The sequence below is a fragment of the Mesoplodon mirus genome (assembly GCF_964341445.2).
Source record: "Mesoplodon mirus genome assembly, chromosome: 3".
Lineage (NCBI taxonomy): Eukaryota > Metazoa > Chordata > Mammalia > Artiodactyla > Ziphiidae > Mesoplodon > Mesoplodon mirus.
Window position 1 is genome coordinate 179,595,857 of NC_138978.1, and position 23,804 is coordinate 179,619,660.

General features: G+C 37.4%; 2 protein-coding genes across 3 annotated transcripts in view; one reads left to right on the forward strand and one right to left on the reverse strand.

Annotated features, from left to right (window-relative positions):
* Nucleotides 1-9,702, reverse strand: part of MIA3 (MIA SH3 domain ER export factor 3) — a 74,568-nt gene extending 64,866 nt beyond the window's left edge. Inside the window, exon 1 of the mRNA XM_082613786.1 lies at nucleotides 9,631-9,702. The gene's annotated coding sequence lies outside the window, so the exon portion shown is untranslated. The remainder of the gene's footprint in view (nucleotides 1-9,630) is intronic.
* A 134-nt stretch (nucleotides 9,703-9,836) lies between these two features.
* The window catches only part of TAF1A (TATA-box binding protein associated factor, RNA polymerase I subunit A), a 34,042-nt gene continuing 20,074 nt past the window's right edge, over nucleotides 9,837-23,804 (forward strand). The window contains exons 1-4 of one of the 2 annotated variants that reach the window (XM_082613265.1): nucleotides 9,837-9,948; nucleotides 11,112-11,244; nucleotides 15,163-15,332; nucleotides 19,441-19,554. In XM_082613265.1, the coding sequence (XP_082469391.1) occupies nucleotides 11,124-11,244; nucleotides 15,163-15,332; nucleotides 19,441-19,554 (405 nt within the window). In that variant the 5' untranslated portion in view covers nucleotides 9,837-9,948; nucleotides 11,112-11,123. The remainder of the gene's footprint in view (nucleotides 9,949-11,111; nucleotides 11,245-15,162; nucleotides 15,333-19,440; nucleotides 19,555-23,804) is intronic. The other variant, XM_082613266.1, reaches the window with a different exon arrangement.

Genomic DNA, 23,804 nt, shown 5'->3' on the forward strand with positions numbered 1-23,804 from the left:
TGATCATCTCAATAGATGCAGAAAAAGCTTTCCACAAAATTCAACACCCATTTATGATAAAAACCCTGCAGAAAGTAGGCATAGAGGGAACTTTCCTCAACATAATAAAGGCCATATATGACAAACCCACAGCCAACATCATCCTCAATGGTGAAAAACTGAAACCATTTCCACTAAGATCAGGAACAAGACAAGGCTGCCCACTCTCACCACTCTTATTCAACATAGTTTTGGAAGTTTTAGCCACAGCAATGAGAGAAGAAAAAGAAATAAAAGGAGTCCAAATCGGAAAAGAAGAAGTAAAGCTGCCACTGTTTGCAGGTGACATGATACTCTACATAGAGGATCCTAAAGATGCTACCAGAAAACTACTAGAGCTAATCAATGAATTAGGTAAAGTAGCAGGATACAAAATTAATGCACAGAAATCTCTGGCATTCCTGTACACTAATGATGAAAAATCGGAAAGTGAAATTAAGAAAACACTCCCATTTACCACTGCAACAAAAAGAATAAAATATCTAGGAATAAACCTACCTAAGGAGACAAAAGACCTGTATGCAGAAAATTATGACAATGATGAAAGAAATTAAAGATGATACAAATAGATGGAGAGATATACCATGCTCCTGGATTGGAAGAATCAATATTGTGAAAATGACTCTACTACCCAAAGCAATCTACAGATTCAATGCAACCCTTATCAAACTACCACTGGCATTTTTCACAGAACTAGAACAAAAAAATCTCACAATTTGTATGGAAACAGAAAAGACCCCGAATAGCCAAAGCAATGTTGAGAAGGAAAAATGGAGCTGGAGGAATCAGGCTCCCTGACTTCAGACTATACTACAAAGCTACAGTAATCAAGACAGTATGGTACTGGCACAAGAACAGAAATATAGATCAATGGAACAGGATAGAAAGCACAGAGATAAACCCATGCACATATGGTCACCTTATCTTTGATAAAGGAGGCAAGAATATACAGTGGAGAAAAGACAGCCTCTTCAATAAGTGGTGCTGGGAAAACTGGACAGGTACATGTAAAAGTATGAAATTAGAAGACACCCTAACACCATACACAAGAATAAACTCAAAATGGATTAAAGACCTAAATGTAAGGCCAGACACTATAAAACTCTTAGAGGAAAACATAAGCAGAACACCCTCTGACATAAATCACAGCAAGATCCTTTTTGACCCACCTCCTAGAGAAATGGAAATAAAAACAAAAATAAACAAATGGTACCTAATGAAACTTAAAGGCTTTTGCACAGCAAAGGAAACCATAAACAAGACCAAAAGACAACCCTCAGAATGGGAGAAAATATTTGCAAATGAAGCAACTGACAAAGGATTAATCTCCAAGATTTACAAGTAGCTCATGCAGCTCAATAACAAAAAAACAAACAACCTAATCCCAAAATGGGCAGAAGACCTAAATAGACATTTCTCCAAGGAAGATATACAGATTGCCAACAAACACATGAAAGAATGATCAACATCATTAATTATTAGAGGAATGCCAATCAAAACTACAATGAGATATCATCTCACACCAGTCAGAATGGCCATCATCAAAAAATCTAGAAACAATAAATGCTGGAGAGGGTGTGGAGAAAAGGGAACCCTCTTGCACTGTTGGAGGGAATGTAAATTGATACAGCCACTGTGGAGAACAGTATGGAGGTTCCTTAAAAAACTAAAAATAGAACTACCATATGACCCAGCAATCCCACTACTGGGCATATACCCTGAGAAAACCATAATTCAAAAATTCATGTACCAAAATGTTCATTGCAGCTCTATTTACAATAGCCAGGATATGGAAGTACCTAAGTGTCCATCATCAGACGAATAGATAAAGAAGATGTAGCACATATATACAATGGAATATAACTCAGCCAGAAAAGGAAACGAAATTGAGATATTTGTAGTGAGGTGGATGGACCTAGAGTCTGTAATACAGAGTGAAGTAAGTCAGAAAGAGAAAAACAAATACCGTATGCTAACATACATATGTGGAATCTAAGAAAAAAAAAAGGTCGTGAAGAACGTAGAGGTAAGACGGGAATAAAGATACAGACCTACTAGGGAATGGACCTGAGGATATGGGGAGGGGGAAGGGTAAGCTGGGACGAAGTGAGAGAGTGGCATGGACATATATACGCTACCAAACATAAAATATATAGCTAGTGGGAAGCAGCCGCATAGCACAGGGAAATCAGCTCGGCGGTTTGTGACCACCTAGAGGAGTGGGATAGGGAGGGTGGGAGGGAGGGAGATACAAGAGGGAAGAGATATGGGAACATATGTATATGTATAGCTGATTCACTTTGTTATAAAGCAGAAACTAACACACCATTGTAAAGCAATTATACTCCAATAAAGATGTTAAAAAAAAATAAGTCTCTGGCCTTAATGTACTCTAAAGTTGAAAAAATGTTCTGATGATTTTGGGAAGAAGTGGGCTAGCTCTTTAATGAGGTGGTATTAAAATATTACTATTTTGAGGCAAAAAATACTTATTATTGTTACATTAATTATAATAGTGTTATATTGATGTAAGCAGACACACAATAGGTCCATGGAACAGAATAGACAGTCTAGAAATATACCTACACATATATAGGCAACTGATTTTCAACAAACATGCTAAGGCAGTTCAATGAAAAAATGTTAATCTTTATAATAAATGGTTCTGAAACAATTGAATAGCCATAGGTTAAACATAAAATCAACCTCAACCCTTACTACACACCATATACAAAAACTGACTGGAAATAGGTCATTGACCTAAATGTAAAAACAACTTATTGAAAAGAACATAGGAGAAAATGTTTGTAACCTCAGGTTTGCCAAGATTTCAAAAATACACACAAAAACCACAAACTCTAAAATAAATAAATCAGTAATATGGGCTTTATAAAAATAAAAACGTTTGCTCTGGGGCTTCCCTGGTGGTGCAGTGGTTAAGAATCCGCCTGCCAATGCAGGGGACACGGGTTCGAGCCCTGGTCTGGGAAGATCCCACATGCCACGGATCAACTAAGTCCGTGTGCCACAACTACTGAGACTGCGCTCTGGAGCCCGTGCTCCACAACGAGAGAAGCCACCACAATGAGAAGCCTGCGCACTGCAATGAAGAGTAGCCCCTGCTCTCCGCAACTAGAGAAATCCCGCATACAGCAACGAAGACCCAACGCAACCAAAAATAAAATAAATTAATAAAAAATGTTTGCTCTCACTTCTACATTCACTGTTATGAAAATGGAAAGGTAAACCACGGACTGGGAGAAAATATTTGCAAAACATACATTCAACAGAGGAATTGTATCTAGAATATATAAATAACTATTACAACTTATTAATAAGAAGACAAAACACCCAATTTGAAAAAAGTGGGTCAAAAATTTGAACAGACACTTCACTGAAGAAGATACAAATGTGGCAGGTATGTATTAATGTAAGACAAGATATTGAATACCATTAGTCATTAGGGAAGTGCAAATCAAAACCATAATGAGATATTATTGCACATCCACTAGAATGGCTAAAATTTAAAAGACTGATGTCTGATTTAAAAGACTGATAACAGATGTTGTCAAGGATGAGGATAATTGGATCTCTCATAACGCTGCTGGTTATAATTTAAAATGATTCAACCACTTTGGAAAACAGTTTGACAATTTCTTTACAAATTACACCTTATCATATGAATGCAGTCTTTCCACTCCTGGGTATTCACTCAAGAGAAATAAAAGTATATGTCCACACCAAGACTTGTTCGCAAATGTTCACGGTGGCTTCATTGGTAATAGTAAAAAAACCCCACAAAAACCAAAAACAAACAAACAAACAAAAAACAGCTGTCCATCAACAGCTAAATAGATGTTAAATTTTGGCATATTGCTCAGCAAAAACAAGGACCTATTGATACTAGCAACAACAAAGAAATTCTGCGTGAAATAACACAGACCCCAAAAATAATACACACTGTAAAACTGCATCTATATAAAATTCTAGAAAATTCTAACTAACCTATGACAGTGGTTGCTTAGTGATAGAGCAGGGAGACTAGGGATGGACACAAAGAAACATAAGAGAAAAGACAACAGTAATGAGACCTAATCTTACTAGAGTGAAATGATCCTGTTAAAGAGTAGTGGGAGATAAATTTGGGTGGCCAGGGTAGGTCGGATTTTGAAAGATTATTAATCAAGCACAATAATTTAGACTTAGAATAAAAAACATAAAGTTATCAGACTTTAAGTAAAGGGATCATATAACCGAAGTGGAATTTAAGCAAGTATCCTGTTCTAAAAGCCAAGGAGAGTGAAGATTTGTGTTGGGCATGGCCAGTAGAGTTAAATCCTTTTCCTACAATTAAAAAGCCAGGTCAAAGTCATGTCAAAGGGTATGTTCTCCTGGGAGTGTGTCATATACAAGGCAAGGTCTTCTATCACCATGTACTATTTGTCTAGTCCTATCAAATATTATTCCCATTTCTACTGAACAAAGAAAGAAACTCAAACATCTGAAATTGCCAGTAACACATAGGCTTATATAGAAGTTCTCGTTTCCGGTTCTGCCTAATTTACCTTGGCACTATTTTCACAGAAGTCAAATATTTGGTGCTTCGAACAAATACAGAACAAATTCCAGGGTAGGGCCTGGATAACACAATTTCCACAGTTTAGACTGTTTGGCTTTACCTATTTATGGTTTTCAGATAGGAATTACTTCCTTACTAGGACAATAGCATAGGCAGAGAATGTAGTCAAAAGCATTAAACTAGGTATCAGAAGTCTAATTGTGTGACCTTAGGCAAGTTGCTAACTTTTCTGAGTCTCAGATTCCTTGTCTATAACTTTGGGGCTCATGGTAAAACTTCATAACGTTTCTATAAGAAGCAATGGGAGGGACTTCCCTCCTGGTGCAGTGGTTAAGAATCCACCTGCCAATGCAGGGGATGTGGGTTTGATCCCTGGTCTGGGAAGATCCCACATGCCGTGGAACGCCACAACTACTGAGCCTGCACTCTAGAGCCCATGAGCCACAACTACAGAAGCCCGCGTGCCTAGAGCCCGTGCTCCGCAACAAGAGAAGCCACCACAATGAGAAGCCCGCGCACCGCAAGGAAGAGTAGCCCCCGCTCGCCGTAACTAGAGAAAGCCCATGCTTAGCAACAGACCCAATGCAGCCACAAATAAATAAATAAATACATAGAAGCAATGGGATAATATATTAAAATGTTGCCCATTTATGTTGTTTAAATAATTAAACAGCAGAACTTCAGGCTCTTACAGCCAATAGGAATGATTGATGGTACAAGACTCTCAGCAAATCAATGACTTTGTCACAGAGGAGACATTTTTTGATAGTACCTCTACCATGGAAACTGTTCCCTTCTTACTAAAAGGTAGCATGGAGGGTAACAGAGCCCCCAAAGTGTGCTTGTGAGGTCAAACATGCCTTCTGGAAGGAGACATTGAGATCTGAGAGGGAGAAAATATGCCCTTGATGTAACATACAATCACAGCAGATGTTACAGATCATACACAGCAAACCTCCTGAAGGTTCAGCATTTTGATTGATACAAGCAGTATAAATTAGGAACTGGAACATAAATACCATTATGAAGACTGCACTCAAGAGTGGATCCTAAGCAACTGAACACCAAAAGTGTAAGAATTCTCTGCAAGTACAAAAGCTCATTCCAATTTAATTCTACATGGGATTTGAAATGGTATGGAATACATAAGAGGATGAATCAATGACATCAAACTAGAATGATTAAACAGAGAATCTAAATATAACTTGATATTTCCCTTAGTTCTCACTGATTCTCTAGAACAATGCCGTCCAATAGCAATATAATGCCAGCTACATATGTCATTTAAATTTTCTAGAAGTCACATTAAAATCAAGAGATGAAATTAATTTTAATAATAAATTTTATTTAATTCAATATATCCAAAATATTATCATCTCAACTTGTAATAAATATAATAATTATTAATGAGACATGTCACATTCTTTATTTCATATGGTATCTTTGAAATCTGGTGTGTATTTTACACTTACAGTACATCTCAATTTAGGCACATTTAAAGACAGCACAGCTCTAGAAAGCAGGGATTAAATATTAACACCAGATCCAAACCATACATTAAACATATTTGTACATTATTTTGTATACATTTTAAAGAAAAGCAAAGCTTAAAATTGTGTTTTAGGATTTAAAATATTTTTGGCCAACCTCTCTTGGAACTTCTGTGGAAAGATAAAGAATGATGGTGATTATCTCAAAACAAAATTTTTTGTTTGCAATCAGACTTTTGTTATCATTTATTTTTCATAATTACCTTAAACACATTTACTATTCTTGGCAAACATAAACAAACTAAGAATGACATTTAAATGTGTAATAAAACAATTTGCACAAGAGCCCTTATCCCCTTAGGTTGAACTGTAGGAAAACACAGTTGCAGAACATGTTACTTGTTTAGGCAGATGTTTCTCACTAGAGCTCTATTGGTATTTTGGGTGGAACATTCCTACCAGTTTCAGGATATACAGAAACCCTAGCCCTGGCTATGAAATTTTAGTACCATCCTTAGTCATGGCAACAAAATAAAAATTTTCCCCATGCATCCACACCCCCCCGGTAGAAAGGACACCAACCTCCCAGTTGAGAAGCACTGCTTAAGACTTTTGTTAAAATCTGATCAGTTAACAAAGCACCTGTGGTTGTGAATATTCTGTAAAAGAAACGAATTATAATATCAACGTAAGAAAAAAAAATCCCTATATATCAAAGTTACTTGGATCTACAAGGAAGATTTTATATATATATATATATATATATATATATATATATATATATATATAAAAAATTAAAGGTAATACTACCTTACTAGATGTCTTACATGTCTGAATTTGAATTTTCTCTCCTCTGAGAGGGGTCTTATATTGTTCTACTTCCACATTCCCACATTTGTTCCCTCTTCCGCACTATCTTATCTTAGATTTACACCTGAATTAATTGTATTTTTTTCTTTGTATTAATAGTCAAATCATGGATATATTTTGAATTTTTTGGAATGACTGTAGAGGATTTTTTTCCCTTTATTCTTAACAAAAGAACATGCTTCTCAATTAAAACTTAGGAGAACATAGGTTGAGATGCAGTATGTAGAGTTATTTGGATAATAATTGTCATTAAGTGGGAATTCCCTGGTGGTCTAGTGGTTAGGACATGGCTATTTCCTTGCCGTGGCCTGGGATTGATCCCTGGTGGGGGAAATAAGATCCCACAAGCCGCGAGGTGGCGCGGTAAAAAAAAAAAAAATGTAATTAAGTAAATATACATCATCTTCATGACGGCTTATCTCATTTACCCCTTATAACCAGGTTTCTCCACAATAGAACTCAGTTACTCCTCTGCATTAACAGCTACCAGTTGTATGTTAAAGCACCCAGGAGAAGCAATATAGTCAGTGACTACCATAATGATTGAGATGTATGATGATATCAGTAATTATTTTTAGTATAGATATCTTTTGGATACAACAATCATCACTAATATGATCATGTATCTTTAAAATTGTATGTATATATACTAATCGAATCTCTGTTGTGAGCATAAACATTAATTGGTACTCTAGAGCAACTGTTGGCAAACTATGGCCAATAGGCCAAATCCAGCCTGCCACCTGTTTTTTGTAAATAAAGTTCTATTAGAACACAGACATTCTCATTCACTTACATTTATCTATGACTGCTTCTGTGCGGCAACAGCAGAGTTAAACAGTAGTGGTGATAGAGAGACTGTATCACCTACAGAGTCTAAAATATTTACTGTCTCTTTAGAGAAAGAGTTTGTTGACCCCTGCTGCAGATTGTAAGCTAAAGGTCAGCAAAACACCTACACAAATGATTTTTCTTTTCTTATGGCTAGAATGAATTTTATGGAATGAGATCAAGGAGCTGTTAGTTGTCTTGGGCCAAGGTCTCTTCCTTATAGAGGAGCATTTAGGACTGGAATTCTTGACACTGTCTCATGTCAGAGGTGAGAAAACCTGGTGAAGTTCATTTTAATGAGATTTAAGAAGTATCTTTTCTAGAGAATTTTCAGGTGAATCTAATCTTTCTAATTGGTGTCTGAAACATTATTAGATTGCAGGGAATCTAATAAAGCTTCACGGGAATAACTGAAAGGTTTGTGGGAATAATACTGTCTAAATAAGAGTTTGCAGTTTTTAAAAAATGTAATTCATCATGTTAAGTTGCTCTTTGGCACAATGCAATTGTAAGAACAGCTTTTTGTTCCTTAGAACATGTTTTTGCCTAGATTGGAATCTAGAAGTCTTTGGTATGCTTTGCTTTATGTTTGCATTTTTGTCATGCCATTTCTTTTTTTTTTTTAATCTTGTTTATGCTATCGGTAGTATAGTCATTTTCTTTTTACTCTCTTTTCTCCAACACATTTTCTACCAGAATTGTACCATGGAAAATGAAAGAGGTAGGTAGAGCACAGAAAAATATCAATGTTAGTTCTTAACTTTCTGTCTTTTGTCTACTGTTGTCTACAGTTGTCTGATATTAAGGTAAATCAGAAAAATCTTCCCAATTTTTGTGGGAGCATGAATTTCTAGCCAGATAAAATCCATTCTAGTTTGGCTTTGGTGAAATTATACTTCATAGCAAGGGAAGAAATGTAGCCAGACCAAACCTTTATACAGGAAAAGTATGGCTATATTATTTTCTGTGTGTCTTCTTGGACCACAACTGTCATTTAGACAGCCTTGCCTGTGGAGTTAGAGCAGGGGCTTGAGTGAGACCAAGGATTTATGACACAAAAAGCAGCAGGAGAATTTTTCTCACAAGCCCATAGCTACTGCACAGTATTTATGAAGACAACATATAATCAAGTATTTCAGCATTTTAAGGAATCCCTGTACAAACTCTCACTAGACCCTTTAATCACCTGTACAATATTGTGATTCTGCTCAAATGGTTCACTTTCAGGGCAGGGGAAACTCAAAAGATTCCTGTGGGAGCCCATGCCATTATTTGTGCCGCCTTAGTTATGAACAGAACTCTTGTAATGACTTTAAAGCTGCTTCTCTTTAACTTTCACTACGTAGTCCTAGTTCCGTTCTCTGATGCTACGAATAAAGTCTGACTCTTCCTTCACAGATGAACCCCCCAAATTTTGGAAATATTGTGTTCCAACGAGTCTCTGCTTTTCCAGGTTCATCTTCCCTAGAACCCCTCAATTTCCCCTCATTTCACATTTAACCATCTTACTTTCAACCCTTATTTCATAAGTTCGTCAACGTTCCTCATGAAAAGTGACTCCAGACCGGTGCACAGAACCACTGCCGCTGAGAAGGAAAAGATATTCTCGTCCAAATTTTGGGGAAGCAGTCAGAGTCATTTAAATTCAAAGCTAAACCTTTAATGAAAATGAAAAACGATTTCAAGGAAGCAATTAACAGGCTATGCAGAGATTTATCTTGTTAGGGCCACGAGCCGCGCCAGCAAGCCAAGCAGTAACTGAAAGGTCGTCGTACGGGGAACTACTCGGGTAAAGTGACATTCTGCTATTTGGATTGTTACCCTCATCCAGCCGACTTCACGTTGCATTAATCTTCATTTGCAATTAAAGTCTCCCATTTTTTTCCGCTGAGACAGACTAAGATGTACACCTGGGTCCAATCCAATGGAAACGAGGCTGTCCACGACCACTTCCGGGTCGAGGCGCCTCCAGCGTCCAATCGGGAGTTAGGGGCGGGGCTGCGTCTGCGCGCCGCCGGAACGCCGGGGTCAGGTTTTGTACACTTTCGCTAAGTCGCTAACTCCGTGAGAGTTAGCTCACGGTGGTCCGGAGTCTGGAGACTGAGTTTGGTGTCGCAGAAGAACTCTGGCTTTAGGCAGGTAAGTCCCACGGTTGTCTTCCATCTCATTGCTTGCGTTCACAGTGGAACGGGAATGGCTGTAGTAGGGTTCACCCATGTGCTCATATTTTCTCCTGATCCTCTGAAACCTTGAGTTGTGAGGGCGAGCCTGGAGGGGTGGAGCAGCTTTGGTTACCGTGACAACTGCAAGACACCAGTTTAGGCTTTGAGAATTTGGGAAGGGAGAGCTTCTTCTGGAATGACTCCTTAAAATACGTGTGAGTCGGGTTCAAACTCAAGAGTTATTTCAAACCCGTGCTCGTAACCACAAAATTTGACTTTGAAAGGTTTATTCGGGTTGTGATGTGGAGAAGCCAAATTTGAGGCAGGGTAAATAGTTAGAAAGCTAATGTAGCAATCCAGACACAGTTTGAAGGTGTTCCGAGCCAGGGGAGTGGTGTAGAGTTGCGGAACAGAGAGAAGATAGGAGAAGTACTAGCAGGTAGTACCAGCAGGACCTAATAATCAATTGGATATGTGGAAGGAGGGATCCTGAGCATCTGGACGGCTAAGTCCAAACTCAGCTTGGCACAAGGCTGTTTTTGTAGATTCTTTTCCCGCCATCTGCGTTCCGCCCCCCTCCTCCACGCACACCCCAAACTCTGTTCATGCCAAGTGTGTTTGGTGTTCTAATTACCAGAATATTGTCCTCACCTTTTTGTGACACTGAGCCAGGTTACATAGTTTCACTGAGCCCTTCAGTTTTTTTAAGCATGAAAATGGAAGAAAGTAATACCACTTACCTCCGGTTTCTATAAGGATTAAATTAGATACTTTGTAGCCCTGGTGTATAGAAAGGGCCCAATAAATGTTAACTACTACTGTTATTATTTGTCATATTGTTTTATTATACATTATTTTGATGTTTCTTCCTCTAGATGACTTTTTTTTAACTTAAAAGGTTAGTATCTTATCTATCTGTATCTTCTTGAAATGTAGTAGTTGCAGTTGTCCTTTGTTTTTAATGGGTTATTCATTTTGGCTGCTGCTGACATAATTAAATTCATTTCTTACTTTAAAGGAACTACCAGGTACAATTAATTTTGTTGATCGTTGGTATTTATTAGATAAAAGATGGCTGTCTTTCTGTATAACTCAGAAGCCTGTGGATTAAGATGTACAAAAAATAACTGATATTCTCAGTCTGGAATAGGTATGAGTGATTTCAGTGAAGAATTGATAAGGCCCACAACAGAGGATGAACAGGGGGAACTGCCTGTGCCCTCTGGTACAGGAATGTGTCTTCCTTGGCTCCAAAAGCATATAGAAACCATAGGTAAGTAAAATAACATATAACCATTTCAGCTCTAATGCAAGGAGATGATAAGATTCAATATGGATACAAAAATGGATAACCAAGCTGGTTCAACTTTCAAAATAAGAATGTATGAGAATTTTTTTTTGGCTGTTAATAAAAAAGAAATAATAAAAATAGATTCTTTTTTTCTTTTAGAATTCTTTTCCTTTGAATTAATAACAGTCTGTATTATGGTAGATACACTTTTTTCCCCCCAGTAATACTTACTGAGCATTTATTATATCCCTGGCATTGGTTAAATATTGGGGATACATAGTTGAAGAAGATATGATCTCTACCACTGAGGAGTACATACCAGAAGTTTCTGTTGAATTGCATTGAAATAAGCCCTAATAGAATTGATCTATAATAGATTTCAAGAAAGGAATATTTTCTTCTATTTTCATCTAATGTAGAAATAAACAAGTTTTTCTATGGAATAAATTCCTTATCAGAATCTATAAAAGAAGCAGTTGTCTGTATGTTGGCATGTTGGGTCGTGTAGTCCTGGGAATACATTTGAACCAGCACTTTTCTAATTTCCCACAAATATATCTTTCTTAGCCTGGCTTTCCTTCCCCTTGACTGAGATTCCCTGGCTCCTAGAGTTTAGCTCTTAGTTCTTTATTTTTTAATCTAAATATCATCTCATTTAATTATCTCAGTAAATTAATCCTCAGTAAATCTATGTGCTAGGCATTTTAGAGATGAGGGAACTGAACTTCAGAAGAAGTTAAAATTCTTAATGCCGGTATCAGGAGTCAAATCCAGGCCTATCTGATCTCAACGCCTACATTGAGATACATATATTGAACAAAGGGATAATATATGTAAAGTGCCTAGCATAGAGCCTCATGCTTAGTGAGTGTTGAAAAATAATGGTTTACTTCCTCTTTCCTCATTTTATTTTTGCTAAATTAATGTACATGGTTTGAGCCAGGTTTGAATGAACGGTACTTCAGAGGGGATGTTACCTCACCCCTTGTAGGGAACTAGTAATCTAAAGTTTCTGCTAGTTTTAAGGCATACCTGGGCATGTGTCTGTCACCAGTGTTATATAGAGAGCTTGAGTCGGTCCACAAACAAGTAGGTTTAAGACCAGAATTTACATGCTTAGACATGTTTCATATATTACAGATAGCCTGTTAAACCCCAGGTACTTTCTGTCTGCAATGAGAATATAGTTGCAGGTAATACTGACATTGTAGTCGTAATTAACCATAATAGGAAAACACAATTGCCTAACAATTATTTATTTTTTATTCTCTTACATTTCTTTTGGCGTTTTGAAGGGTGTGTCCCCTAGAATAAAAACTTTGAAAGTGGGCACCAATCTGGAATAAAGCTGTATGTTGAGCACCTAGAATAGTGCTTGGCTATGGTAGTGCTCAAAAAATATTTGTTGACAGGCTGACAAGTTTCCAGGTTATTTCAAGGAAATTAGAAATTAGGTTGATGGCATTGGTTCTTTATTGTACCTCATTCCATCAAATTTATTTTCCTTGACAGTTATTCTTAAAGTTTATCAGCAACAAATAAGATTATCTTTTGCTCACAAAGGATGAAATGAGAGCTACTCCTGAGGTAATTAGCTGAGGCTCAGCTGGAAGACAGGAGGGGACTTTTCCAAGGATTTATGTATCCTAGTCTAAAGTTGATTTCCAGTTTGAGCTGTGAAAACTTGAGAGGTAGAAGGGAGTCTGACCTGAGATCAGTTTTCCTTTAGGTGAATAACCGAGGTTTTAGGGAAGAGGTATTTTGTCACTTTCTTGGCCTAGCTGCCTGGTGTTGCTGCTGATACTGGGAGTTTGGGTGTAGATCCTGTTAAATGCAGCTTCTAATTCAGAGAAGTGGGTGGGACATAGTATTCTGCATTTCTAATAAGCTCCCTGGGGATACTAAGACTACATCAGGATCCCCAGGTGATTTGTATGTACATTTAAAAAGTTTGAGAAGCACTGGTCAAGAAAAATAGTCTTTGGGACTTCCCTGGTTGTCCAGCGGTTAAGACTCCGTGCTCCCAAGGCAGGGGGCCCTGGTTTGATCCCTGGTCAGGGAATTAGATCCTGCCTGTGGCAACTAAAAGATCCAGCACACTGCAACTGAAGATCCCGCATGCTGAAATGAAGATGCCGCATGCCGCAATGAAGATGCCGCATGCCGCTACTGAGACCCGGCACAGCCAAACAAACAAATAAATAAATAAATAAGAGAGAGAGAGAAATAGTCTTCTACTTTTTTTTCCCCTGAAGAATTAGGTACTATCTTGCACAGTTTTAAGGTGCCATCTAAAACTTGTATCATAAGTTTGAGAGTTGCAAAAGGCATAGTTTTCGGCATATATTGGCACTTTTAAATGTAATTATCATGTGACTTAAAAAAATAATTTGGTGGAATCTAAATAACATAGGGATGTGATACCTTTATCATCCATTTAGTATTTATGAAAAAGCTTTTAATAGAAATTTTATACTGTTCCTTTTTCTTTTATACTTTTTTTTTGCCATAAAGTATGTATCTACATTTAATTAATTTTTGCTAATATCCTGTAAGGTTTTAAGTATTAAAATCTCTTCTGGTTTGAGAAATCATTGTAATTGATTTCTGTACCCACCTAATCAAAATAACATAAGTAGTGTTACAATTTTTGTTAAATTTTAAGTATTAAAGGTAAATTTTTATTGCTTATTTATCTCAATAAAATGGGTAAGGTTATCACTTTTTTCCAGTTCTTATATCTGTGGATGAATATTACGTATTCCTAGAATGAGAAAAGATTTAGCTTCAATTCTACCATATTTTGTTTTAATTGATGGAAATTCTGAGAAAGTTTAGTCACATAAGTAAGTAGCTGGCAATGAATGGAGTTTAATTATAGCAATGTATCAGGTCTTTGGATTCCTTCTGAATTATTTATGAAAAAATTACATAGTGATCTAAAATAAAAAAATTATTAGGTTCTCCTACAGTTTTGATAAGCAAAGAATTAAAAATCACCTGACTTGCAAATGGATGTGTGAGAGTCGTTCACTTTCTCAACACTAAACACCTGTATTTTCACCTTAAGGTAAAATATAATGATTTTGATCATGAAGCCTTGTGTATAGGCACAGTTTCCTAGGAGATCAATTTTAGGAAAGAGTATGTGAGTAAGTTGAAGATCTGCAAGTTGATTGCTGTAAAACTGTCTTTGCATGGTACTTATTAGTCTCTGTGTACTCCCAGGGGTGAGGGTACCCCAAATGGAAGACTGCTGGCCTGTACACATCTTTAGTAGTGTGGGAAGAGAAGAGGTGGCAATATGCCACCTGTTACTCATAACTGGGGTTGTAACTAAGCACAAATATTCTTAACAAGAGGATTGTCAGTACTTGAGAGATATAAATGCTAATGTCTACAGTTATTATCATCTCATTTGCATTTACATCATTGAGTTACTGGGAACTCAGTCCTTAAAAAATAAAAGTGCACCTCTTAGTGTTTTCAGAACATAGGTAGGTAAAAAAGACCATACTTTCCTAGGATGACCCTGATGATTTTTACCCATTCTAAATACTTGGGACTGTGCTTTGGGGGCCCTCTTTAAGAGATTCTTCCCAGATTGTTTAGTGCAAGGATGAAAGGACAGTTGAATCAGATTTCAAGGATCTGTTGATCCCGGTAGCCCAAGAATGTCAAATTAGACATCTTCTAATTAGACATTTTTTTCATTTGCTAAAACTAGTTGAAATGGGTGGAAGAGTTTGTTTCAAATGGAACCAGCTTTGGAATTGGGGATGGGTTGAGTTAAGTAATACCTACTGCTCTACTTGTTAAAACTATGCTTATCAGAAATGTTTCTTGAATTGTTTATTTGGGGTCACTGTGGGTCAAGACTCTCCTCTTTAACCTTTCTAGCGACTGGAGGAAAACGGGAGAAGGATTTTGCTCAGACAACAAGTGCTTGTTTAAGCCTTATCCAAGAAGCTCTGCTGAAGCACCAGTGGCAGCGAGCTGCAGAATACATGCACAGTTACTTTCAGATCTTGGAAGATTCAGATAGCAACAAAAGACAGATTGCACCAGAGGTAAGTAAGGTCTGAGTCTGCTGGAAGATAGGACAGAATCCTGGGAGTTTCTGCCTTTTGAACTCCACCCAGAATAGCTTTTGCTATTGATTGATTTTACTAAAAGCTACTAAAAGTGGTTTTGGGTAGAGAGTTTGTATGAGGACATTTTTTTGCACACTTCTTTTTCCTATTATCATTTTAAAGGAGACAAAAATAGTTTTAAATCTGAATTCTCAGATTCCACAATACTCATTCATTTAAATAATCCTTTCCCTGTGTCCTTATTTTCCCCTTTCTGTAGGATGTTCCCCATCTTCAAACAAACATGTTGTTATTTCTCCCATTTAGCATCATCTCTTGACCCCTACTTCTTCCACAGGCTGTGCCCCATTTCTCCGTTCTGCCTCTCCGCAAAACTCCTTGAGAGAGTTGTGTGTACCTGTCCGTTCCAAACCCTTTCCAGTTAGACCACCCACCAGCCATCACCATTTCTACCAAGTTGCTTTGTCAAGGTCAACAGTGATCTCCGTGTTGCTGAATCCAGTGGCAGATTCTCAGTGCTCATCTAACTTGATCTGTCAGCAATATTAAACATAGTAGCTCATTCCCTCCTGTGTGACATAGCTTCTTTGGCTTCCAGGACGCGGTACTCTCTGTTTTTTCTCCTGCCTCACTGGCCATTCCTCGGTCTCCTTTTCTGATTACACCTCTTCTCCTTTGCTTTCTGACGTGGGACTAACCCAAGAACTCTAACCCTTAGTTGTTATCGTTATCTGACCTTACTCTTGATGATTTCATGCAGTTTCATAGCCTTACATTAAGTCTGCATGCTGGCGATCCCCAATTGTGTATCTGGGGTCCTGACATCTCTCTTCAAGTCCAGATTCCTGTATCGAACTGTCTACTCAACGTCACCACTTGATGTCTCATATCAGCTAGTATGGTATGTCATATCATAGTAACATAACTAAACTAGCTCTTCTGATATTCCCTGTCCAGCCTAATTTTCCTCATCTCAGATGACATTTCCTTTATGTATCTAATTGCGAGGGCCAAACTCTGGGGTGTTTTTCTTTTATATCGCATATCCAAACCATCGGAAAACCCGGTTAGCTCTACTTTGAAAGCACGCTCCCTGCATTCTGAGTACTTCTCACCTCCTCCATTGCTGCGCCTGGACTCAAGTCCCTCTCACCTCACTTAGATGACTTCTTGCCCTCCCCCACCCCCACAGTCTATTTTAAGCATAATAACCAGACCGATCCTTTTTTTTAAAAAAAAAAACAAACTGGTTTTATTGAGATATATTAACACACCATACAACTCACCCATTTAAATTGAACAGTTCAGTTCAATTGCACAGAGATGTGCAACCATTACAGCAATCTAAATTTAGAACAGTTTTCGTCTTGCCCAGAAGATACCCTGTACCCACTTGTAGTCGCTCCTTTCCAACCCCCAGCCTCTGGCAACCACTAATCTACTTTCTATTCTGGACAGTTCATATAAATGGAATCATATAACATATGGCTTTTTGTGAATGAATTCTTGCACTGAACATAAGGTTTTCAAGCCTTTCCATATTGTAGCATATTAGTACATCATTTCTTTTTATTGCAAAATAATATTCCAGTGTATGGCTCTATCTCATTTTATGTATCAGTTCATCACTTTTTAGACATTTGGGTAGTTTCCACTTTTGGTTACTATGAATAATGCTGCTTCAAACATTTATGTACAAGATTTTTTTTTAATGTACAAGGTTTTGTATGGATGTTTGTTGTAATTTCTCTTGGTTGTGTACCTAGGAGTGGCACTGCTGGGGCATAAAATATATGTAACCTCTTAAGGAGCCACTAGACTGTTCTCCAGAGCGACTGCACCATTTTACGTTCCCACCAGCCGCATACGAGGGTCCCAACATCCCTACATCCTCGCCAACCGTATTATTGTCTGTCTTCTTGATTTTAGCCATCCTAGTGGTTGTGAAGTGGTATCTCATTGTAGCTTTGGTTGGCATTTTCCTAATGATTAATGGTGCAACGTAGTCCTTTTAAAACATAAGTCAAATCATGTCACTCCTCTGCTGAAAACACTGCAGTGTCTTCCCATTTCACTCAGAGTAGGAGCCAGAGTCCTTCTGATTGCCTGCAAGTTCTCCGTGCTCTGCCCACTCCCTTTCCCCCTTTGACCTCGTCTCCTATTACTGTCCAACTTGCTTTTCCTTCTCCAACCTCACTGGCCTCCTTGCTGTTCCTTGAACAACCATACTCCTTCCTGATGGCCTTTGCCTTTGCTATTTCTTTTACTTAGGAAGGTCTTTCTTCAAATATCACTATGGTCACCCTCCTTCAAGTCACACCTTCAGTGGGCCCTACCTTGACTATTTAAAATTGCAACTGGGGCTTCCCTGGTGGCACAGTGGTTAAGAATCCACCTGCCAATGCTGGGGACATGGGTTCGAGCCCTGGTCCAGGAAGATCCCACATGCCGCGGAGCAAACCCATGTACCACAACTACGGAGCCTGCGCTCCAGAGCCTGCGAGCCACAACTACCGAAACCCACGTGCCTAGAGCCTGTGTTCCGCAACAAGAGAAGCCACCGCAATGAGAAGCCTGCGCACCGCAACGAAGAGAGCCGCCGCTCACCACAACTAGAGAAAGCCCGTGCACAGCAACGAAGACCCAACACAGCCAAAAATAAATAAATAAATAAATAAAATAAAATTGCAACTGCACACCACCCCCCTTCACTTTCCAACTGGCACTCCTGATCCCTTTATCCTGCTTCATTCTTTTCCCATAATACTTGCCAATTTAATTATTATATTTCTTGGTTATTGTCAGTCTCTCTACAATAGAATGTAAATTCCACAAGGGCAAGGATCTAGAGCAGTGCCTGGCATATACTGTTAAATTTATTCTGTAAAACACAGTTTATCCACAAATAACTTCACATGAATATCTCAAGTAGCTTTTACTATTACAGTAACCATTGCATCAGTTAGATATTTAATAGAGCCAAAAAATATTAAAGAAAAAAATTTAACCATTGATTGAAAGTTTAGTTAATGGACTAAAGTTATATAGATCTGTAAAACATTGGGCAAGTTACAGTCTCTTTTGGTCCAGATTTTGTTTTACAAAATGAAAGAATTAAATCGGTGGTTTCCAGACACTTGTTTGGGCTCTGTTTAAATCACATAGGGCTTTTGTTTAAAATATAGATTCCTGTGCTGCACTCCAGTTCTACTGAACTGAAGTCTGAATCCCTAGAATATTTATTTTTAAGTGGTGTCCCAGGTAATTCTTACATACAACAAGGTTTAAGAACCACAGTGATAGGATAATCTCCACATTTTCTTTAAGCATCAAAATACTGCAATTTGGTGTTCTGTAAATGAAATCTTGATCTTTCTGAGTTGGGAAGATGAGTATTATGATTACACAAAACAATCAGTATGTATGTTCAGAGAAAGAATTGATTTAAAATCCACTTAAATTTACTTTGAAGTCACTATTATTGAAGTACTTTAAATTGGGGTTAGAGAATAGACCATGCAAAAGAAGAGCTCCAAGTTCTGTCACCAAAGTTTTGGTGCTCAGGGGTGAAAATATTTTTATTAAAATTTGTCCATAGCTGATGAAAATTCTTAAATCGGAGCTCTAAATATAGACTAAATATAGTCAATAGTTGTAGATACTTGATGGGATCTCAAGAAACATCTAGTCCATAGCGCTCATTTGGTAGATAATAAAGGTGAGGCTGAGAGCAGTGAAGAAGCCAATATTAATAGAACCCAAGTTTTCTGACATTAATATTCTTCCTACTATACTAGTTAAAAATGTTATTTTCAAAATGTATCTTAACTACTTACCTTCTTTAGACTGCTAACTACTATTATAGTTACCTGGTATTTTCATTTAATCAACAGAAAAGATTTTTATCCCATAAGATAATAATATTAGTTTCACTGGGTAAAGTACAGTAAAATGTTGGTGGTAATGGTGTTTAGAAAAAGGAACTATGGGTGGTTTTTTAACGCTGTAATCAGAAAAAAATAGCTTTCTTAGATATTGGTTAACAACGATTTTACAGTTTTGTTAGTAATTTCTGTTTTGACAGATTATTTGGAGGCTTGGAAGTGAAATTCTTTATTATCATCCCAAAAGCAATGTACAGACTTTCAATACCTTTGCTGACCGGATGAAAAATATTGGTGTCATGAATTACTTGAAGGTGAGTATATAGGTTTTGTGAATTTACATCTGCGGCATTCATTTCTAAAAATTGCTTGTCTCAGTGATGAGGTAGGTAATAATGTAAAAAGCATGAGAAAAGGGGTAAGACACTTGGGTCAATAAGAGACGCTGAAAGAAAGCAGCATCGTGAGAACCATTTACTTTTCCATTTCCTGTTGCCTACCACATTGTCTGAGTGAAAGTATCTTCTCTTTGTGTATCTCTGGCTGCCAGAATCAGTCCTTCAGAGATGGCAGTTGTGCTTCATTATGATGATGGGCCAAATTCTAATATGTTAAGTCAGTTGAGGTCGCTGAGAATTGATGCTTTTGGAAAAGGGAAACAGCTAAACAAATTGGGAATTTGAATACTTGAGAAAAAAAAATGTTTCCAGCTTCGTTGCGATATAATTGACATATATCATGTAAGTTTAAGGTGTAAAATGTGATGATTTGGTGCATGGATTTATTGCCAAATGTTTACCATAATGAGGTTAGTTAATGCCTCCATCCCCTCACATAATTAGCATTTTGTTGTTGTTGTTATGGTGAGAAGGTTAAAGCTCTATCCTCTTAGCAGTTTTCAAGTTAACAATGCTATATTCACCATGCTGTACATTAGGTCCTCAAACTTACTCATCTTACGATTGAAAGTTTGTGTCCTTTGACCAACATTTCCCCATTTTCTCCACCCCTCAGCCTGTGGCAGCCAGCATTTTACTCTGTTTCTATGGGTCGGATGTTTTTAGATTCCACATAAAAGTGAGATCATACAATATTACGATTTTCTGTCTGACTTATTTCACTAAGCATAATGCCCTCAGAGCCCATCCAGGTAGTCACAGATGGCAATATTTCATTCTTTTGTGTGGCTGAATAATATTCCATGGTGTGTGTGTGTGTGTGTGTGTGTGTGTGTGTGTGTGTGTGTGTGTGTGTGTGTGTGTGTAATACTTTCCTTATCCATTCATCCATCAGTGCTCACTTAGATTGCGTCCATGTCTGAGCTTTTGTGAATAGTACTGCAGTGAACATGGGAGTGCAGATATCTTGTCGAGATGGTGATTTCACCTTTGGATATATATGCAAAAGTGGATTGCTGAATCATATGGTAGATCTATTTTTAATTTGTTTGAGGAACCTCCATACCATTCTCCATAGTGGCTGGACCACTTTACATCCTGAAGAGAATGTACACCAGCAGTATACAAAGGTTCCCGTTTATCCACATCCTCACCAACACTTGTTATCTCTTTTCGATGCTAGCCATTCTGACAGGTATGAGGTGATGTCTCATTGTAGTTTTGATTTGTATTTCCCTGACAGTGATGTTGAGCACCTTTTCATGTACTTGTTGGCCATTTGTGTATCTTCTTTGGAAAAATGTCTATTCAAGTCCTCTGCCCATTTTTAATTGTAATGTGTTTTTTGTTATGTTTGCTGTTGAGTTGTATGAATTCTTTATATATTTGGGGTATTAACCCCTTATCAGATACTTGATTAGCAAGTATTCTCTCCCATCAGTAGGCTGCCTTTTCATTTTGTTGATGGTCTCCTTTGCTGTGCAGAAGCCTTTTGGTTTGATGTGTTCCCACTTGTTTATTCTTGCTTTTATTGCTTGTGCTTTTGGTGTCACACCCTAAAAAACCATTGCCAAGACCAATATCAAGGAATTTTTTTCTCTATTTTCTTCTAAGAGTTTTATAGTTTCATATCTTACCTTTAAGTCCTTTATCCATTTTGAGTTAATTTTTGTGAGTGGTGTAAGTTAGGGGTCCAGTTTCATTCTTTTGCATGTAAATATCTAGTTTTCCCAACAACATTCATTGAAGAGACTGTCCTTTGCCCTCTGAGTATTCTTGGCTTCCTTGTCAAATATTAGTTGATGATATATGGATGGGTTTATTTCTGGACTCCCAGTTCTGTTCCACTTGTCTGATGTGTCTGTTTTTATGCCAGTACCATCCTGTTTTGATTACTGTAGCTTGGTAATATAGATTGAAATCAGGAAATGTGATACCTGTAGCTTTGCTCTTTCTCAAGGTTGTTTTGGCTATTCAGGGTCTTTTGGTTCCATACAAATTGTAGGATTATTTTTTTCTATTTTTGTAAAAAATGCCATTGGTATTTTGACAGGGATTACATTGAATCTACAGATTGCTTTAGGCAGTAAGGACATTTTCACAATATTGACTCTTCTGATCCATGTGTGAAAATGTTTCAGTGTTTCTAATGTTTAGGTGGAACTTTCTCCTTTAATAAAAGCCTTATCCAAAAGAATTGACACACTCCAAAATGTTATGCCATCTCCCTCTCTCTGGTATATATGAGACTAAAAGCACTTTCTCAATAAAGTTTTTAAATGCTTTGCTTTTTAATTTTTTTCCAGTGCCTCCAAACAAAGTTTTATTGGAACATTGCCACACCCATTCATCTCCATATTATCAGTAGCTGCTTTTAGTAGGACAATGTGATAGAGACCATATGGCCTGCAAAGCCTAAACTATTTACCCTCTGGTGTTTTGTTTTTACTTTTCCTATTTTCCAAATATTTTTAAATTGCTGTAAAATATGTATAACATAAAATGTGGTATTCTAACCATTTTTAAGTGTGTAATTCAGTGGCATTAATTACATTCACATTGTTGTGTAACCCTCACCAGTATTTCCAAAACTTTTGCATCACCCCAAATAGAAACTCTGTACCCATTAAGCAATAACTCCTTATTCCCTCCTCCTCCCAGGCCCTGGTAACCTCCGATCTGTTTTCTGTGTCTATGCATTTGCCTATTCTAGGTATTTCATATAAGTGGAATTGTATAATTATGTCCTTTTATGTTTTGCTGTTTTGCTTAGCATAATGTTTTCAAGATTTATCCATGTGTTGGCATGTATCAGACTTTATCCCTTTTTATGGCTCAATACAATACAATATTCTATTGTATGTATCTGTGAAATTTTGTTTATCCTTTCATCTCTTGTTTGGTTGTTTCCACCTTTTGGCTATTGTGAATAACACTGCAGTGAACATTGGCGTGCAAGTATCTGTTTGAGTTCCTGCTTTCAATTCCTTTGGATATATACCTAGGACTAGAATTGCTGGGTCATATTTTTTGTCATATATACAAATACATACATACATATATATATATATATATATATATATATATATATATATATATATATAAAGTATGTATGAAAGTATAATTCTATGTTTAACTTTTTTAGGAATCACCAAAATGTTTCCCATGGTGGCTGTAGCATTTTATATTCCCACTGCTCTCTAATTTTGAAAAATGATTTTACCTAGTTTAGGATTCTTTTCAGATTTTATTAATTTAGGAAAAATTTTTTGCTTCTCTTATGTGCCAGGTTCTCCCTTATGATCTTATTTTCTGGTAGACCACATACGTTATAAGTAGAAACTAAATGGAGGCAGCATATGGTTCTACTTTAGGAAGAATTTTGTAAGTGAACAATTGGAAAAAGGGAATGGCCTGCCTTGGTGTTGTGTGCTCCCATTTTCTTCTTTCAGGGAGAAACTGGATAGCCATTTGATTGGGGAGGGAAGGTAGAGTTTTAAGTAATTATTGGTTAGATCCTTTTAAGCTCATAGAATCTACTCAGTTGAAGTAAAGAAACCTGAGAGGAACCATATTTCATACTCTGGAGTCTGAGGGTGGTAGTTAGGATAGGCAATAAAACATGTTTTGCTGTTAATAATTTTAAAAACACTTGCTGCTGTTTTCCAGACAATGTGCTAGCCATGGTTCCTGCAGTAGGGGGAGACAGGCATGCAAATGGAATAAATGGTTATGGGTGCCATAGTAGAAGTGTACTGTACAGTGAGAAGACAAAGTGGAAAATGGTCGGCTCTCTGGAATTTTGGAAAGGGCTGGGATTGAATGAGTAGGGGAGTCGGAAAAGAAAGGAAACGAGGCTTGAGATGAGTCTGATAAAGCTAGTGGGTATTCACGGTGCATACTGGGGGAAAGAGTAGTCTAGCATGGCAGGGGATAATAAAGAGTTTAATAGCTCTGTGTCTAATGCTTTAGTTACTCTAAAAATCATGTGCGTAGAAGCCAGGGGAAGTAAGCTGAACTCTGTGTGCCATTTCTAAGGAGCTTAGATTTTTATTCTATAAGCAACGGGAACTATTGAAGGATTTTACACAAATGACTAATGAGATTTCCTTGGCGGTCACTTGGAAGATGGGTTGTAGCGGGGCAGGATTAGAGACACCAGTTGA